Source organism: Lithobates pipiens, unplaced genomic scaffold, assembly GCF_037356315.1.
Source record: "Lithobates pipiens isolate NorthernLeopardFrog02 unplaced genomic scaffold, aLitPip1_a1.2 Scaffold_8, whole genome shotgun sequence".
NCBI lineage: Eukaryota > Metazoa > Chordata > Amphibia > Anura > Ranidae > Lithobates > Lithobates pipiens.
Genome location: NW_027507903.1, coordinates 278,891,669 through 278,909,581, shown reverse-complemented (window position 1 = coordinate 278,909,581; position 17,913 = coordinate 278,891,669). Strand labels below are relative to the sequence as shown.

Below are 17,913 nucleotides of genomic sequence, written 5' to 3'. Positions count from 1 at the left end.
TCCTTATTTATACCAGTCATCCCTTTCTTTATATCTTTTTTTATTATTCCATGCGTACACATATGTACATGTATCTAGAAAAAAATAAAATAATGAGAGATATAGATAGAGTATATACATACACACACTTATGTTCTCATGCCCCAGCTTTTATTTACATTTAGTCTTTATTCTTATTTTAAATTTTTATTTCCATTTACACTCAGTATATCAGTTTGCTCATACCCACCAGCCGCTGCCCTTTTCCCCGTTCTACAGTTACCTATTGTTCTGTAGTCCCCTGTCCTAACCACTCCTCCTTTCAGCCTTTATCAATCTGCCTTTCAATGCCTCCCATCAGCTTGAAGGAGCGCAGCAGACTTGTCATCTCATCCCAAACGCTCACGAAACTGGTCGCTTACTAGTGACATCATCCTCCGGCCTGGGTTCCAAACCTCGCTTTGCTTCCAGTTTAGTGCGGTCGGTGCTTCCTCTTTGTGCAGTCTCCTGGGTACAGCAGACCCGGCATCATAGCCGGCAGGAGGACTTGACAAATCGGAGGATCCCTGTGTCTAGGATTTATTTTATTCAAGGCTCACCTATTACTCTCAAAATGTGAGTTGCCTGTGTATATTTATATTGTGTAATTAAAACCGTTTACTTCTACACCCAGAGGCACCTCTTTCCTCGTATCCCTTTGCAGATTTTGGATAGATTATATAGTCTACCATCTTGCCTGCAAACCTTAGGCGTTTCTGAGATACTGGTGCTATAGGCAGATCCAAGGATGGCAGAAAAAAAAACAAAAAAAAAAAAAAACAAGACCTTTGACTGAAAAGATGTGTGTCCAGTCTGAATTTCTTTTACCCGGTTGATCCGTGGTATCTTTAGGTTCAGAAGCCATCTAAATTTGCCTGACGGTCTCTTTACAAGTAATATGTGCGAATAGCAGCCCTGTCCTTCCTCTTTGGGGGGGGGGGAACATTTATGATCACCCTCTGTTGGATCTATTCCTGGAGGATTGATGTCATTGCAACAGATTTCTCTACGTCTCAAGGAGCCTGGGTTACAAAAATCGAGCTGGTAGGGTTTGAGAGAATTCCAGTCTGTAAGCCTCAGATATTGTTTTGAGGATAAAAACAGACTGGTCGTCTTCCATTGTAGAAAGAAGGTTTGTAACCTTGCTCCCACAGTCGGAGGACAGTCACTTTTTTGTCTAGGGGGCGAAACAGTACTCCTGACTCAGGCCCCTTTGCTGCTCCTACTCCCTCCTTTGGAGTGCCCCTCAACCAGCAGCTTGTTACAGGTTGTCACCCAAGCCGAGTCAGAGCTTCATGTATCCATTCAGACATTGACCCCCGACCTGGCCCTGCCCCTCTCTCTCCTGATAAGCTGACTGACAGCTGTGGGAGCCAATAGCTCCACTGCTCTGTCACAGCCAGTCAGGAGGAGTGTACTAGATGGCTGAGTGGGGATCATGGACATTGCTGGAGAGAGAAGCTGCTCAGGTAGGTAATTTTGGGGGGGGGGGGGGGGGGCAGCACGTCAGGGTGCTGCTACACACAGAAGGTTTTTATCTTAATGCATCAACTCCTTTAGGGCCGGTTCACACTGCAGGCGTGGCGAGGAGTCTCCGACTTGCCTCGCCGCGACCTGCAGCGAGCTCAGCGGCGACTTGCAGAGGACTTCTGTATAGAAGTCAATGCAAGTCGCCCCCGAAGTCACCCAGAAGTAGTACAGGAACCTTTTTTCTGAGTCGGAGCGACTCGAGTCGCTCCTCTCAGAACGGTTCCATTGTACAGAACGGGGGCGACTTGCGGGAGCAAGGCGAGGCGAGTCGTGTCGCCTCGCATCGCCCGCTGTGTGAACCGGCCCTTAAGGTGAAAAACCACAAGACTTTTACAACGGCTTTAATGTCCTTGTATAGTATGATGCTGAGGCTTTGGGTGGAGGGGGAGAGCATTACACCTGGCTGGAGCAAACATACACAAGGCCATTTCCCCCAGCACTGCAAGGGTGGACTATCACACTTTGCTGGAGTTGGGCTGCATCACTTTACTTGCTGTTAATGGTCAAATCTTTCAATAGGTTAGGAATATACTAGTACTTTTCAGGCTAGACGTAGATTTGAGACACACAATGAAAATCATGCCTTTATTTTTTTTATAAGATATAGTGTGGAATACATCTATGTAGAGCTTGACATGACCCAGTATATTGCCAACCCAAAAAAAAAAAAAAGTACCTTTCTCTTAAGTAAACCTGCAAGGGTGAGTACAGCATTGCACTGGAACGCACAAACAGGTCAGGACTTACAAGAGGAGAAACAGCAGTTCATTCGGTTATCTTCCGTCTACCCAGGGAGAGCTCTGATGTCTGATTGAGGCTGCTGTCTGGTGTTGTCTGCCTGCTCTGCTCACTTGTAATAGAGCTCTCACTGTCCCAATCCAGCCAGCCAGCCTGCCAGGAACCTGTGCCCAGGAGAGTCTGATGCTCGAGTGTTTTGGCGCCTCCGCCCAGGTCAGTGGCCCCTCCCACGCCCCAGCTGACAGCATCTTATGCAGGAAGGCGCTTTTTTTTTTTTTTTTTTTAACATATGTCCTGGAGCAGTCAGGCTTTGCAACCTTTTTGGATACAAAAAGGGCGTGACCGGGTTTTCAAACTTTCTGATGTTCAGCTGGAAGATGACCTGGCAGCTTACCCTTTTTACTTGGCTCCCATCTTATCCAGACAATACAAGCGATCACTTGTTCAATGAAGCAAAAGCCTGCATTCTTATGTATTCGAAGCAGAGGGCAACCCCCTGTGTATATGTAAAATGTATGAAATCTCTTGGAAGATGGTCATGCCTCTTTCGATTGTTATATTTAATAATTTGAAAAGCCTGTTTTTTGCTGGACTGATTAGACCTTTTCCTCCAACTACATAGGGAAATTTAGTTCCAAAACAGCTGGAGTGCCAAGGTTCCCCATCACTGGATTAGATAACAGCAGGCTTCCCATTTTCCTTCCCCCAACCAGCACCCCCTGTCCCCATTTACATCTCAGCAATACGGAGCGGTGCAAGAGGAGACCATCACATTTCACACAAATAGTTGTACTATTCAGAAACTGATGCTCCTGCACAGATCTTGCTCTTTACCTGAGAAAACTTTACCAGAAAATAAAGTATTCCAAATTTGAATCAGATTTGGTACTGCCTTGCTTTCTTTTTCCGATTATCCAGGTTTTATTTTGTGTTTGGACAAAAACTTTAAAATTAAGAATATGAAAAAAGAACTTTACAGATATCAGTGGCAGAAATACTTGGCACATTTATTCATTAAATACACACAACATCCATTTAAAAGTATCGAATGTTTACATTTTATTGTTGAACACTGAGGGCCTGTTTTGTAAGAAAGTGTGCATTACTGGAACACAGAATACATGCATTGCAGTGGCATTTATTTAGAATAAACCCAATGCACACATGCAGTGTTAAATTGTGGCACATTAGATTTTCAGAAATGTTGTTGCATTGGTAGACTTTCGATTTCAATGGCCTACCTTAGCACAATGGGATAGATTTACTAAAGCTGGGTGTACAGAGAATCTGGTGCAGCTGTGCAGGATAGCCAATTAACTTCCAAATTCAGCTTTGGCAATAAAACCTGGAAGCCGATTGGTTTCTATGCAGAATTGCACCTGATTTTGTACTCTTTAGTCTTACTAAATAACCCCCAAGCCCTGGTTCACATTGGTGCGATTTGACATGTAAAATAAATAAAAAACAAACACAGCAGCAATGGAACTGTTCTAATAGGTGTGACACCGCATCGATTTCAAAGAGTAGTTTCTGTATTACTTTGAGATTTCGGGGCACTTTTTCCCCCCCATTGACATCTTTGCATAAACCAACACAGAGGTCTTAAATCACAGCTGAAATTGGGACGGCAAATGCGGGAGTGAAATCGTGCGAGTTCAGCTGAACTCACATGGCTTCATTCCTGTAGCTTATTGTGAACCTGGGCTAATGCATGGTAACAAGCCACACAAATGTGGCCCTGAATCAGTCAAGATGAGTTTATGCTGAGTATTTAGTAGAGGCATGTTTGGAAGCAATAAAACCTTAAAGCAAAGTTCCATTGTTTTGCAAGATTAAAAGTCAGCAGCTACAAAAAGTGTAGCTGCTGAAGTTGGACTCCCCTGTCCCATGAGACAGTGATGTGGGTGCCCAAAGCCTTGGGCACCCAGTTGTGATAGCTTGCGGCTTTGAGGCTGGGGGCACACTGTGCTCTCTTGGGGGCCAGGCAATCTTCTGGGACCTGTGACGTGTCCCAAAAAATTGGAGAGGAAAGGGCCATGCGGGCGGGGGGCGCAGCCAAGCGATGGATGAGGAAGCACCTGTAAAAACCAGGTACCCATTCCTCCCTCAAAAAAAAAAAAAAAAAAAAAAAAAAAAAAAAAAAACACCCACACATCTACACTTTTGGGTAGAACTGTGCTTTAAGCCTGTGTGGATAAGTCAAAACAGGCAAAACTAAAAAAAAAAAGACAAAACAATTAGCTGTTATGATAATTAAGGTCATAACAAAAAAGGAGGGGTATACTTGTGCAGTCAATTCATTACTGTTTATTTGTTGTAAATAAATTAAAACCACTTTAGACATGAAAAGGGAGTAAAAACTATAGACTCTACAATATATCTTCTTGATAAGGATTATACATACAATAGGGCTGCCCTATAAAACCTAGGGTTGATACTCAAATGCCAGCCTCACCCAGATAAACTTTTTGAAAGAGAAAAAAAGATATCAAAAATGCAAATCATTCCCCTTTGCCAATTCTAACCGTTAGTGCTACTTAGAACAGATACAGCAATAAATTTTACAGAGCAAGTATTGCATGCTGCTGTTTGACTTCTTACAGTGCAAGAGATGGCTTGCTCAACTGGTACAGTACTAGAGGAACTGAAAAGTTCACCTACAAATATTCAAATACTTGACTTCGTATTTGTGCAAGATCTTCATGATGGGGAGGGATGGCCATTCTCCCTAAAGGAGAGATATAGTACTGGAGGAGTACAGTACCTGACTGCAAGATTGTATTTCCAGCGCGATATCATCACGCTGGTTTTCGGTGGCAGGGCACTGTACATCTCACGCTTTCTGCAATAGGAATTGCAGCGAGCGCAAGGAAAAAATAAAAAAATAAAAAAAAGAGAGACAGTGTCGTTTCTTTAATAGAGCCGGCATGGGTTCCCCTCCAGGGGCATACCAGGCCCTTAGGTCTAGTATGGATTTTAAAGGGAACCCCCTATGCCGGAACAGCGTGGGGGTCCCCCAAAATCCATACCAGACCCCATCCGAGCACGCAGCCCAGCCAGTCTGGAAAGGGGATGGGGATGGACAAGCGAGCGCCCCCCCCCCCCCCCAAACCATACCAGGCTGCATGCCCTCAACATGGGGGGTGGGTGCTTTGGGAAAGTAATTGCGTTAGTAACTCAGTTACTACATTGGAAAAGTAGTTTGTTACTTTGCTGAGTAACTGACTTTTTTTTATATTTAAGCAAGGGGCGCCTTCCCCCCTGCATGTCTATTCCCCCCCCCCCACATATATCTGTTCCCCCTCTGTACCCCACAAACATATCCGTTTCCCTCTTCCTCTGTACATCTGTTCCCCCCAAACTCACGGATCTTGCTTCGGATCAGCAGATAATTGAATTTGCAAGAACCTGTGAAAATTCCACCACCATGTAGTCCCCACTGTAATATCCACAATCTACCCGCTGTAATATTCACGTCATCTCCCCCACTGTAATAATGGCTGAGTATCGCCGGGTATTGAGGGATGGCTGTAACTGCAATTGTCACAGAGCAGCATTGTGGGCACTACAGGTTCAGCCCACTGTGCTGCTGCCATCCAATTTCTCCCCTCCACTGTACACAGAGGGAAGAGCGGTTTGTTTACAAGTGATTGCTCCGTCAAATGACAGCGCAATCGCATTGTAAACAGCTGACAGGTGCACCAAGATGGCTGCCGCTCCGGAGCTAGGCCAAAGTCGTGGCCTTTCCTAAGGCAGGGGAGTGCTCCAGATCACGGCACGTGACAAACCAATGCGCCCCTAGGGGTGGTAGATGTAATTGCGGTAACGGTGACCCTGCCCCTTATGACGTCACAGTCCCAGCATGCCCCATGCCTATATAAGTGGCTGCGCACCTTGCACACGGCATTACAGCGGGAGAGAGATAGTAGTGTCAACAAAAGAAAGAAAGAGAAGAGGGAAGAAGGACACAGAAGACCGGGCCATCACTAGCAAAAGAGCTGGAAGATAGAGGAGCCAGCAGAAGAACCTGAGAGTGAGAAGGAGTCCCCCAAAGTCGGAAGAAGACCCCAGGAGCTGCCTAACAAATTAACTTTGAAAACCTGTCTAGTTTTTTTTTTTTTTTTATTTACATTTTTTTTCCCCCCCAGGTGAATGGGTAGGAGTATGAAGTAGCGCCCCCCCCCCCCCCCCCTCCATAACAAAAAAAAGAAAAGGAAGACGACGACTCCTGACAACCCTGGCCCTTGCCCTCATCAACATAGGGACAAGGTGCTTTGGGGTGGGCGAGCTTACTCATCCCCACCCCGTTTGTTACCGGCCAGGCTGCGTACTCAGATAGGGGTCTGGTATGGATTTGGGGGGGGGGGGGGGGGAAACCACACCATTTTTGGAGACTTAAGGGCTTGTTATGTTCCTGGAGGGGACGCCATGCCTTTTTTTTATTTATTTTTTTATTTAAAAATTTGGCATGAAGTTCTCCCTCAAGATTCATACCAAAACACAGTGCCTGGTATTGGTGGGGATCCAAGTCAGATCCCCGCACCAGTGTAAACCTGGTCTCAATGTCATCAATACTTGTCATTCATTGGGAACCCTCCCCCCCAATGCGAGCCGGCTCGGCGCTGGCTCCTGCAACGGGGCTCGCAGGATGTCAATCTCGCCAATAAAAGCAGTGAGATTGACACTATTGCGGTCACCTACTGTAGGTGGGGTTGTTTTGCTTCTCTTTAAAACCCAATGAATGTATTATAAGCAAAACATATGCATGCGACATGATTTTAGCAGGAAGACAGAACAGGGATGTTACCTGGCACTGGCTGAAAAGATAGGGATGAGTCTTCCCTGCAGTCTGCTCGGGGTTGAGCCATTGAAGAGCTGAGGACTTGGGGGAGGTTTCAGAGCAAATTTCCACTATGGCTTCCTGCCCTCTGTAAAATCAAAAATGGACACGTTACAAGGGAGAGGGAGAGGGAGAGGGAGAGGGAGAGGGAGAGGGAGAGGGAGAGGGAGAGGGAGAGGGAGAGGGAGAGGGAGAGGGAGAGGGAGAGGGAGAGGGAGAGGGAGAGGGAGAGGGAGAGGGAGAGGGAGAGGGAGAGGGAGAGGGAGAGGGAGAGGGAGAGGGAGAGGGAGAGGGAGAGGGAGAGGGAGAGGGAGAGGGAGAGGGAGAGGGAGAGGGAGAGGGAGAGGGAATCACATTAGGGGATGCGGCCAACAACCCCCTTAGGAATACAGCTATCTCCACGCAGATGTTACTAGACAAGGCACTTGAATGCTCTAGAGCCCTGGTGCCCAACCTGTGCATGTGGCCGAGGACCTCTCACAGCCAGTGAGTCAATGAGGAATGAGCGGGGGGCAGTGTCGAGCCACGGCACAACTCTGTTTTTTTGGATACACAGAGCAGGGCTAAGGAGCGAGTAAACACCAGTGCCCCCATAGCAAGTGGCTTGCTATGGGGGCACTGGTCATGGGGGAAGGAGCCAGGAACACTGCAGGGGGGACCAGAGAAGAGGAGGTACAGGGCTGCTCTGTGCAAAACCATTACATGGAGTAGGCAAGTATGACTGACTCTTTCTACCCCCCCCCCCCCCCTTTTCAATAACAAAGCCAAGCCAAATCACTACAAGTGTCTATGGTTATCCCAAGACTCTTTAAAACACATTCAGGTCCAGATTGACCAGACTTGAAAAGACAATACGTTGTCCATAAAGACTGAAGAAAAAAAAATACTGAGCAAGCAGCTTGTAGAAGCGTCTGACCCAGACTTTGTACTTGGATCATAGCGATTAGGAATGTGCTGTAGACAAGACTAATTTGAAGGTAATTAACATGCAATAAGATAGGTCATATCACTGCAATGAACAGAACTGCAAAACCTAAATCGTAAAAAAAAAAAAAAAAAAAAAAAAAACCCACAGTATAGAGAATAGAAAAAGCTAAATACACCTAGATAAATACTTTGTATCATACCAGATAATCAATGGTATACACCAAAGGGTTCCTATTTAGTTAGAAAATGTCTGTTAATTACCACCTGAAATCAATACCCTATCTCCTATTCTGCACTGTAAAACGTTAATCACTAATGTGCTGTACACAGTACAAGTTCATTTTTGTCTGCAGAAGTTTGTAGAAAGTTTACCTTGTCAGTGGAGAGGGAAGAGAGATCTCAAGAGGAGTGCCTTTAAAACTGTGGCTTGTCCCAAGACAAAACTTGGCTTCTTGTCCATTTACTGAAACTTTCTTTATGGTGAGGTCCTTGGTATCCAAAATCTAAGATTAAAATAGAGGAGTCAGAAAAGCTCACCAAGCCTGCATTGAATGCTGGTTTAGAGATACAAAAATGAATGACTAAACTGAATTGCAAGAGAGAATTAGAACAAAATATATTCAGAACTGTCCAGCGATTCCATACAAAATAAAGCCAAGTGCCAGTTACTAGACCACTCTATGGTAAGTGCATATTCATTTACTGTATGTTCAGTGGGCACCATGCAATATCACAGCACCTGCAGACATGCTGAGGGTTTAGCTGTTTGGGGGATGCCATTATGAATGAACAGCAGTCCTGCCTGTCTGTACAGATCAGCACGTCTTGGCTACGGGCGATTGCAGGTGGGGGGGGGGGGGGGGGGAAATCAGCTGCGATTCTCACACCTGCAACTGTGTGAACCAAAGACAAATGCTTACCCGGGCCTGATCTTGATATACTGCTGTGCACATCTGCAGTACCTCTTCTCCCCTCACAGGAGACTCCGCAGCAAAAGTAATGCCCGAGGGTTCCTTTTTTTATTTTTTATTTTGAGTAATGCTGGCCATACACTATAATACCAGGGGTGCTCAACCAGTGGCCCAGGGGCCACATGTGGCCCGCGGAGCCCTCTAATGCCATAAGATGGCAGGTTGGCAAGCCCAGATCACAGGTTACTGACCTGCCATCCCAGAGCAGCATTTTTGTGAATGAAGGCCACTGGTAGAGTAAGCAAGTGGCTGTGGAGCAGAGCCACATAAGCCAATGCTTTCTGTATATGCCCACTCCTGTCACAGGCGGAGTGATACCAAATGCACACAGCAACAGCCAGCAATACCAGAATGGAAGATTGTTATTAAAGGCAAGTTTACTACTAAATTTACAGTATATACGGATATATCTGTTTAGCAGTGGTTACTGGGATGCTTTCAAACTGCTCTGCAGGTGCAGTGCAGCTGTGGGTTACCTGCATTGAGCCATAAACTTCTGTTATTACCTGCGGGTTTGTTGCGCCTTCAGAAAGCGCGCCAAACTTGCAGGATATAATAGAAGTTCACGGAAAAGTGCAGCTAACCCACAGGTTCACTGCGCTGCATCTGTGGTTTGGGCAAATGGCAGCGCATCAGTGTGAAAGCATCCTTTGGCCCCTTTCATATGATTGGTCCGACCCAATCGGACTTACTATTCACCTCTATGGAGCAGCAGATGTAAAAACTGAATTGTGTGTTTACACTTGCCCACGAAAAATAAATTTATATATATATATATATATATATATATATAATAAAAGGGGGGGGGGGATCTGCCCCTTCCATCTGGGCGAATCAGATTGGACCAGAGCAAGCCGTGTTAGTGGACAAGGACCTATCAGCCATCCTCCCGCTCCACTCATTGTGGCCCACGACCAGTTACTAATTCACTTAAGTGGCCCTCACTCTTCAAAAGGTTGGGCAGGGCATCAACCTTACCAAAAAAAATAATAATAATAATTTGTAGAGTTTACTACAGTAACCATTATACACAGCAGAATGGCTTAGTGGAAAACAGTACTGCCATACAGCATTGGTGTCCAAGGTTCAAATCCCAGTCAGGAAACTATCTGCATGATGTTCATATGTTCTAACTGGGCTTGCATGCATTTCCTTCCACAATGCAAAAACATGCTGGCAAGTAAATTGACCCATGTATGCATGTGTATATATTAAAAAAAAAAAGTGGGCAGAGCTGAAGTTACTCTGCAGAGCTCAGTGAGGACAGGGACAAAGCGCCCCCCACCTCCCCCCCACACGGGAACAGAACTGAACCTGTCAATCAGCTGGAGCTTCCTCTCCTGTCACCAATTTTACTCTTGGTGTCAGGAAAACTTCATGCCGATAGCAAAGGAAGGAAGCAGCAGACAAGTCACACTTCATGCCCTGGATTATGACACACTATAGAATAGCCTCTCAACCTCTTCAGAGAGAAAAAAAAAATAAATAAAAAAAAAACTTTGCAGCCTCAGGGAACCCCTGCTAAAATAAATTTACTACATTTTCAACTGTTACATTAGTGCAATGGTCAGTGTTCCTTACATTTGGAAGAATTACCCCTTAGACAAAAAAAAATAAATAAAATAAACACCCCATCAGGGATAATATATTGTAATATAAATCGCCTAAAGAACCAACCCCTAGCAACCTCTGGAGGAACCCGAGGGTTCTACAGAAACCTGGTTGCAAAACTGCTATAGAGGGATATGCTTTGTTCATATTTCATGTCTGAGGTTTACAACCACTTTAACAGAACACCTTCTATATTAGAGATCTTTTTCAAAACAGGCGATACGGAAAGTCTGAGTGGGTAGGGGTATAGATCACAGATTTGCCCATAGCATAGAACAAAAACCTTGGAAAAAGACATTTAACTGGTGGATCAGAGAAATGGTGTCAAAAAAGTAAATTTTATAAAACAATAATAATTGCTACCCAATCTGCCAGTTCCTCCTTACTCGATAAACAAAGGACTGCAAGGTTTACAATTTTCAGAAAGTACTAAAAACGCCTCTTAAAAGAAAATTTCCAGGTTAGTTTGCTGCTAAAACTGGAGAAAAAATAAATAAAAAAAATAAAAAATAAAAAAAACAAACAACAACCCTAGTTCAAGTCCACTATATAAAAATGGTTCTACAATAGGCATTTAAGAATGCTCTTCACAAGGACTACACCCCCTCTTAGCTATATACCTCTTGAACAGCTAGAAGTAGTGAATCATTCAACTGGCCTAAGTTTGCAATGTTATAGACATCTCACTACTCATGCTGCATACACACAGTCGGAATTCCGCTCAAGCTGTCTTGCCTACACACGGTCACACCAAATTCCGATTGTTTAGAACGCAGTGACGTACAACGGGACTAGAAAAAGGAAGTTCAATAGCCAGTAGCGAACAGTTTCCTTCTTAGTTGAATCTGAGCACGCGTGATTTTTGGAGTGTCAGAATTGCGCACACACACACATACACACACACACGATTGGAATTACCGATTTCTCAGATGAAAAGCTCTCATCTGTCTTTCTGGCTGGAATTCCGATCGTGTGTACAGCATCAGAATAAGTCCAGAGGGATGTGACTTACTAATTCTAGCTATACCAAGATCTGGATAAATGAGAACCTTAACAAGCATAAGAAAATATATATAAAAACACTGGAGATTTAAGCCAGATAGATGCTTAAAACTCAATCACCTTCATACATTGTCCAGGAAATGAATCTGATCATTCGAATGTAACAATTGTCCAGGTCTGGTATTACACTCCTCATACATGTATACTGCCCTGTGTAACAACCACCCTCAAGCACAGTTATCCCAGCCTATACCACCAGTAACCAGTGTCCCCCCCCCCCCGTAGCTCCCTGCAGAAAATAAAACTTCCTAATGCTTACTTGCAGTTCTTCCCTTGCAGATAGCAAGATTGCATCCTATACTGGGGACATGCAGGAAGTGCATGGTGAAAAGTGGTGAGATGTAACTGACAGGCTTATCAGCACTATAAAAGTTGAGTGGCGAAAAAATAAATTGCACCAAAAATGCAACATGCAGGACTTTTAAAAATGCACCCACACTGCAGTGGTGTGAACCATCCCGGAGGGGTTTTAAAGGCTGCATGCGTTTCCTGTGAAGAAGGTGGAGCTACTCTCTCTCCAAGGTTGTCCAGAAAAATTGTTTTCCCCCTTCCCTGCAAAGTAAAGGCATAATGTGCTAGTATGCATCCCATACAAGAAAATAAATAAATAATAAATATAAATATATTAGACTGTTGTGGCTCTTGAGGGAACCCCCTTCTCTGGGGGTGGGGGTCATTATGAGGTCTCCTGGAACAGAAGGAGGACAGTGGGGAGCACTGCTGGGAAAGTCAGTCATTCGGGAGGGATCCTTACCAGGGTCCGTGAGGAGCTCTGGGGAGGGACTTGCCAGGATTGGATGTGAAGCCACGTGGAGAGACTGTGACGTCATTGGATTCAAGTTGCTGCAGCTAGGAGGGTTTTCAGGATTCACATTGGACTTTCTGGGATCAGTAGGCCATCAAGTATCAGTTAACACAGCTATTCTTTTCATTTAAAATGCTTACTACAACTAAGAGGACTGCAGACCCCTGCCTGTAAAAGGACTACTAGGCAGATGTTGGGACTTATTCAGAGTGAGGCCTAACCATGTGCCAACAGTGACAGGAATCTAGAATTGTACAGCAGAGAAACAGCAAAGCCATCAAGTAGTGTGCTGAAGGAGATGTGAAGGCTGGGAGACTGTCAATTTAGATTTCAATCATCTTTATTTAAAATCAGGCAAGATCAATAATTTGGCAATCTCATGTCCCTTTTCCCCATACAAGTTTAATCCCCTAATAAAAAACAAGTAAAGACTGTTCATTGACTCACTTCAGACACACTTTTGTCAATGTCTAACCAAGCAGGGTGACACATTGAGTTAGAACATGCAGCGACCCCACAGGGGCACCGCTACACTTGTAAGGTAAAAAATGCATCAGTGCGAGAGGGTCCACAGTGTGGAGCACATTTCAAGTAGGTGCCGACCGATTATCAGGGGCTGATATTGAAAGTTTTTCTAATGATCATTATTGATCAGAAATGTACCGACATCACCAATATTGGTCAGACCTCCTCCCCCTGTCCCCACACAGCACTCGCTGCAGTCTCTGCCAATCTGTGTCAGTGGTGCAGAGGGAACATAATCTCACTGCCCGCCACACATCACCGCTGTTCCACCCATACAGCAGGGCCACGAAGGCTGCTCTTGACAGAGCTGCAGCCGCAAGCCAGCAGAGAGTTGCCTCATCTCTCACCGCCCGCATGTGGAAGTTTACCCACTCGGATGCTGCCAGAAGTAGAGCAAGTAGCGACAAGCTGTATATGGCAGGTGACCAGTGGCACGATGCATCTAAAATCAAGATCGGCCCTGAAAAAAAAAAAAAAAAAAAATTGATCCCCAATTTCAAGCAGTTGACAGGGGAATCAGCAATGGTCTTCTTCAGTGGGGGGCAGGGGAAGCCCGTGATGATCACGAGTGATAATTGTAAGCGAATCCAGCAGGCTGGTTGTACCAAAGTTGAGCACTCAACTTGGTACATTCAACCTGCCCATTAATGGGTCGAACCGAGATGCAAACTGTATAGCTGTCCTAAATGAAAAACCTCTGATGGTCTAAAATGCTGGTTGGATTAAGTTTGCACAAAAAAAAAAAAAAAAAGATTTCTATTTTTGGATGCTTAAAGTACAACAAAAAGGAAAAAAATAATAATTTAGATAAAAACACTTTAGTTTTGAATAAAGTAGAGATTAATTTGGACCCCTTTCAGTTTTTCCCCCCCCTTTTATTTGAGAATCCTTGTAAAGTAGAACAGAAATGTCATCAAGGACAAAAAAAAAAAAAAAAAAATTTTAAAATATTGGCGCACACCACTATCAGAGATGATCACGGAATTCTTCATTAGGTGACCACGATGGAGCCAAGTGCAACAACGGAACCCCCGCCATAGGGGTGCAACGTCTACAGACAGACATACAATGGATGGGTGCAGCATGTCAGGCTCCAGTCATATGGGCGCCAACGCCTCTACAGCAGGAATGAGGCGTTCAGAGTGGCCTGGAGCCGTGTGCTGACAGCCTGCGACTGAATGGAGGTGCAGCAACTATACGGACAGCAGAATGTCTGAGTTCAGTCACAGAGCCCAGGCCCCCGGAAGGAAGGAGGAGCGAAGATGGATCCGGCCACCAGGAGGGAAATCGCAGGTAAAATGCCACATAATGGGCTAGTATGCATTATGCTTTTACTTTAGTGGGTGTTCCCAGCTATCGGAAGGGTCGGCCCACAGCAGAGTCCGGCCTTTCTGCAAGAAGGGGATTATTCTGGCACCGGAATGAGACCCCAGAGTCAGAGGAAGACCAAGGAGACACTTAACAGTGCGGCCCTTTCAGTTTTAAAGTGGTTGTAAATTCCCAATCTCTGACTTGTACCTATAGGGACGCCTTATTATAGGCTTACCCATCGGTACTGTAAATATCTCCTAAACATGTACTGTTTAGAAGATATTTACTGTAAATGCAGCCAATGATACCAAACCATTTCTTCCAAGCCCTGTGCCATAATCGGCGACTCCGGCCAGTCACAAAATAAATAAAAAAACCCACACCAATTATAATAAAATACAATTTTTAAAAAGCTATATCAGCAAATGGTTTTATATCTTTTGAGGACTTCAGTGGCGAAGGTTCACCCGAGTTTCCAAAAGCTGGATGGGCCCACCCGTTATCAAGAGAAAACAAGCTGACTATTGGAGTACCAAGTTATTTTAGAACTTAAAGAATGCAACAGGAGGACAAGCTACCGTTACAAAAAAAAAAAAAAAAAAAAAATTACAAAAAGGCCCCCAAAAATCAGATTCGCCCTCATATGTGGACAGTGCCACAAGTCTTTTTCTGCCTCATCAGCCATGTGCAGGTCCAAAACCCCTGGTGTATAATATAATATACAAACAGCCCAATAGATATTTGTTTCCCCCTCCCTAAACTTCATACAGTCATTTCAGGCTTTGCGGCCCTCAACTTAACCACTGCATAGGACAGTAGAGCCTTCTGTAAAAAAGATTGGCTTTAATAATCGTAGCAAAGTGCGAATGATTTATAAAAGTTTATATCTCAGTAGAGTGCAAACAGGTTTTCCTTGTTTCATACATAGCTTTGCTTCCTGGTCACTAGTGTTGCACTTGCTTATCCGTCTACTTCACAGTCTTCCTGAAAATAAAGTCTAGCTCCCGGTTACATGAATCATCCACGCTATGTTATTCCAACTAAAACATCTCAACCATGTCTGGTTTTGTAATTCTGTAAAAGTGAAGCATTTCTTGCTAAAGCTCACATTACATAATAGTAACTTAAGAAAAAAAAAATAAAAAATAAAAAAAAAAAAACCCCACACACAAACACACACCACTGGAAAAAAGAATTTTCAAAAAAAAAAAAAAAAAAAAAAAAAAAAAAAAAACACACCACACCCAAACGACAGACATACAACCACGCACACTGACTGAAGGGGCATTTGTACCCATTGAAGAGAACCTGTTTAACATTTTAGGCAAGGCAACATTACATTTTAAACTAAATTCTGCAACCACAAAGCACCTAGTAAGGCATATCTTGGGGTGCCCATAAACATTATATATTCTAGTACCAAACCTACAATGACCAGTGCTCATGAAGTGCCCAACATAAAGTTGGCCCAATCACTGCTTACCCCAGCAGAAGCAGGTGCCACAACCATCTGTTTGCATCACCCTTAGGCTTCATGTATACGAGCCTTTTTTTTTTTTTTTTTTTTTTTTTTACATCTCCTGAACAACTTAGGCCCCTTTCATACTTATACAACTTGTCCCACAATTTGGGACTGCAAAGTAGCATGATAAGTCACTCCCCATGACAACCATTCATATTAGTAGGTCTTCAAGGTCATTCCGACTTCAAAAGTAGTCCCTGCACTACTTTGGTCCAACTTTGATGCCAGTTACACAGACATTTCCTGAAATTGCGGCCACTAAATCACAGTAATATTGGGCGACTTTGAAGTTGTGTGAAAGGGGCCTTAAACGTGACAGATAGTAACCCATGTTTAAAACACCTGTTTTGCCGCATTTAGATAAGTCCTCATGCCTTATCTAAATGGTGGTCATTTAGGAGCAGTTGGGCATTCCCCCCCACCCCCCCACTACTCCTGAACTCTACGCTATGTTATCTTATCAATACATGTATACAGGGTCATTTATAGTCGATTCTAGCAGAGATCAGGAGTGGGTGCAGGTCAGCAGAGATCAGGAGTGGGTGCAGGTCAGCAGAGATCAGGTGTGGGTGCAGGTCAGCAGAGATCAGGTGTGGGTGCAGGTCAGCAGAGATCAGGTGTGGGTGCAGGTCAGCAGAGATCAGGTGTGGGTGCAGGTCAGCAGAGATCAGGAGTGGGTGCAGGTCAGCAGAGATCAGGAGTGGGTGCAGGTCAGCAGAGATCAGGAGTGGGTGCAGGTCAGCAGAGATCAGGAGTGGGTGCAGGTCAGCAGAGATCAGGAGTGGGTGCAGGTCAGCAGAGATCAGGAGTGGGTGCAGGTCAGCAGAGATCAGGAGTGGGTGCAGGTCAGCAGAGATCAGGAGTGGGTGCAGGTCAGCAGAGATCAGGAGTGGGTGCAGGTCAGCAGAGATCAGGAGTGGGTGCAGGTCAGCAGAGATCAGGAGTGGGTGCAGGTCAGCAGAGATCAGGAGTGGGTGCAGGTCAGCAGAGATCAGGAGTGGGTGCAGGTCAGCAGAGATCAGGAGTGGGTGCAGGTCAGCAGAGATCAGGAGTGGGTGCAGGTCAGCAGAGATCAGGAGTGGGTGCAGGTCAGCAGAGATCAGGAGTGGGTGCAGGTCAGCAGAGATCAGGAGTGGGTGCAGGTCAGCAGAGATCAGGAGTGGGTGCAGGTCAGCAGAGATCAGGAGTGGGTGCAGGTCAGCAGAGATCAGGTGTGGGTGCAGGTCAGCAGAGATCAGGTGTGGGTGCAGGTCAGCAGAGATCAGGTGTAGGTGGATAAGGACTAGATCCAGGTAAGTACCAGGCTACAGATGGAGTCCTGCAGACATCTGACGGTCAGGGCACTGGAGGAGGAGATGACTTTTGCAGTGAAGTCCACACTCAGGTGCAGGTTGATATGGCGGGTGATGAACTGCTCGGCATCACAGAACGAGCTCGGGTCAGACATGGTAGAAATCTCTGTCAGCTCTCCCAGCACACTGAGTACAGTCACACGCTCTACCGCTTAATATAGAGAACAATCCCTGCATGCACCGGGCGAGGCGAGAGTCTTTATGGGAGATGTAGTCCTATGGTGACTCACTGTGCCAGTCATGCGGTCAGGTGGTGTGTGAAGTGAGAGCTGCTGCATACAATTCGCAGAGAGTAATTACAATGTATATGTTTTATTACCCGCAATATAAACGTTGTAACAATTAAAGATACCAATGAAACGCTGATTTGTAACCATTAAACATGGACCCATGTAATAATAAACAGATAGTGGTTACTATGGACTAAACCTCCACAAAGCTTTCCACAGAGCACACACTGTCATGCTGAAAGCTGGCTTCCCATTGACTATCATGGAGATGCACTGTACTGCTGACTGGATAGTGCTATTAATGAACCCATGTGTACACACACCAGGGATAAACTTTTCTGCCCAGAAATACACTTAAAATCTTCTTTCAGGTTCTTATATACCCTTTCTATTTGTACTGAGACAGAAAGTAAGGGGAAACCCAAAGTATTATCGCGTTCTTCCTAGAACATGAGGTGAAATTTGGCTACC

At 44.9% G+C, this 17,913-nt stretch overlaps 1 protein-coding gene and 1 non-coding gene across 2 annotated transcripts in view; both read right to left on the bottom strand.

The window, feature by feature from the left end:
* Positions 1-17,365, bottom strand: part of LTA4H (leukotriene A4 hydrolase) — a 53,843-nt gene extending 36,478 nt beyond the window's left edge. Inside the window, exons 1-3 of the mRNA XM_077472077.1 lie at positions 17,161-17,365; positions 8,426-8,556; positions 7,094-7,214 (exon numbers count right to left, since the gene is read on the bottom strand). Of these exons, the coding sequence (XP_077328203.1) occupies positions 7,094-7,214; positions 8,426-8,556; positions 17,161-17,307 (399 nt within the window). The 5' untranslated portion in view covers positions 17,308-17,365. The remainder of the gene's footprint in view (positions 1-7,093; positions 7,215-8,425; positions 8,557-17,160) is intronic.
* On the bottom strand, positions 14,369-14,497 carry LOC143965203 (small nucleolar RNA SNORA35). The gene has a single exon (XR_013271586.1). It is a non-coding gene; the product is annotated as a small nucleolar RNA SNORA35 (small nucleolar RNA).
* Positions 17,366-17,913: the final 548 nt, after the last annotated feature.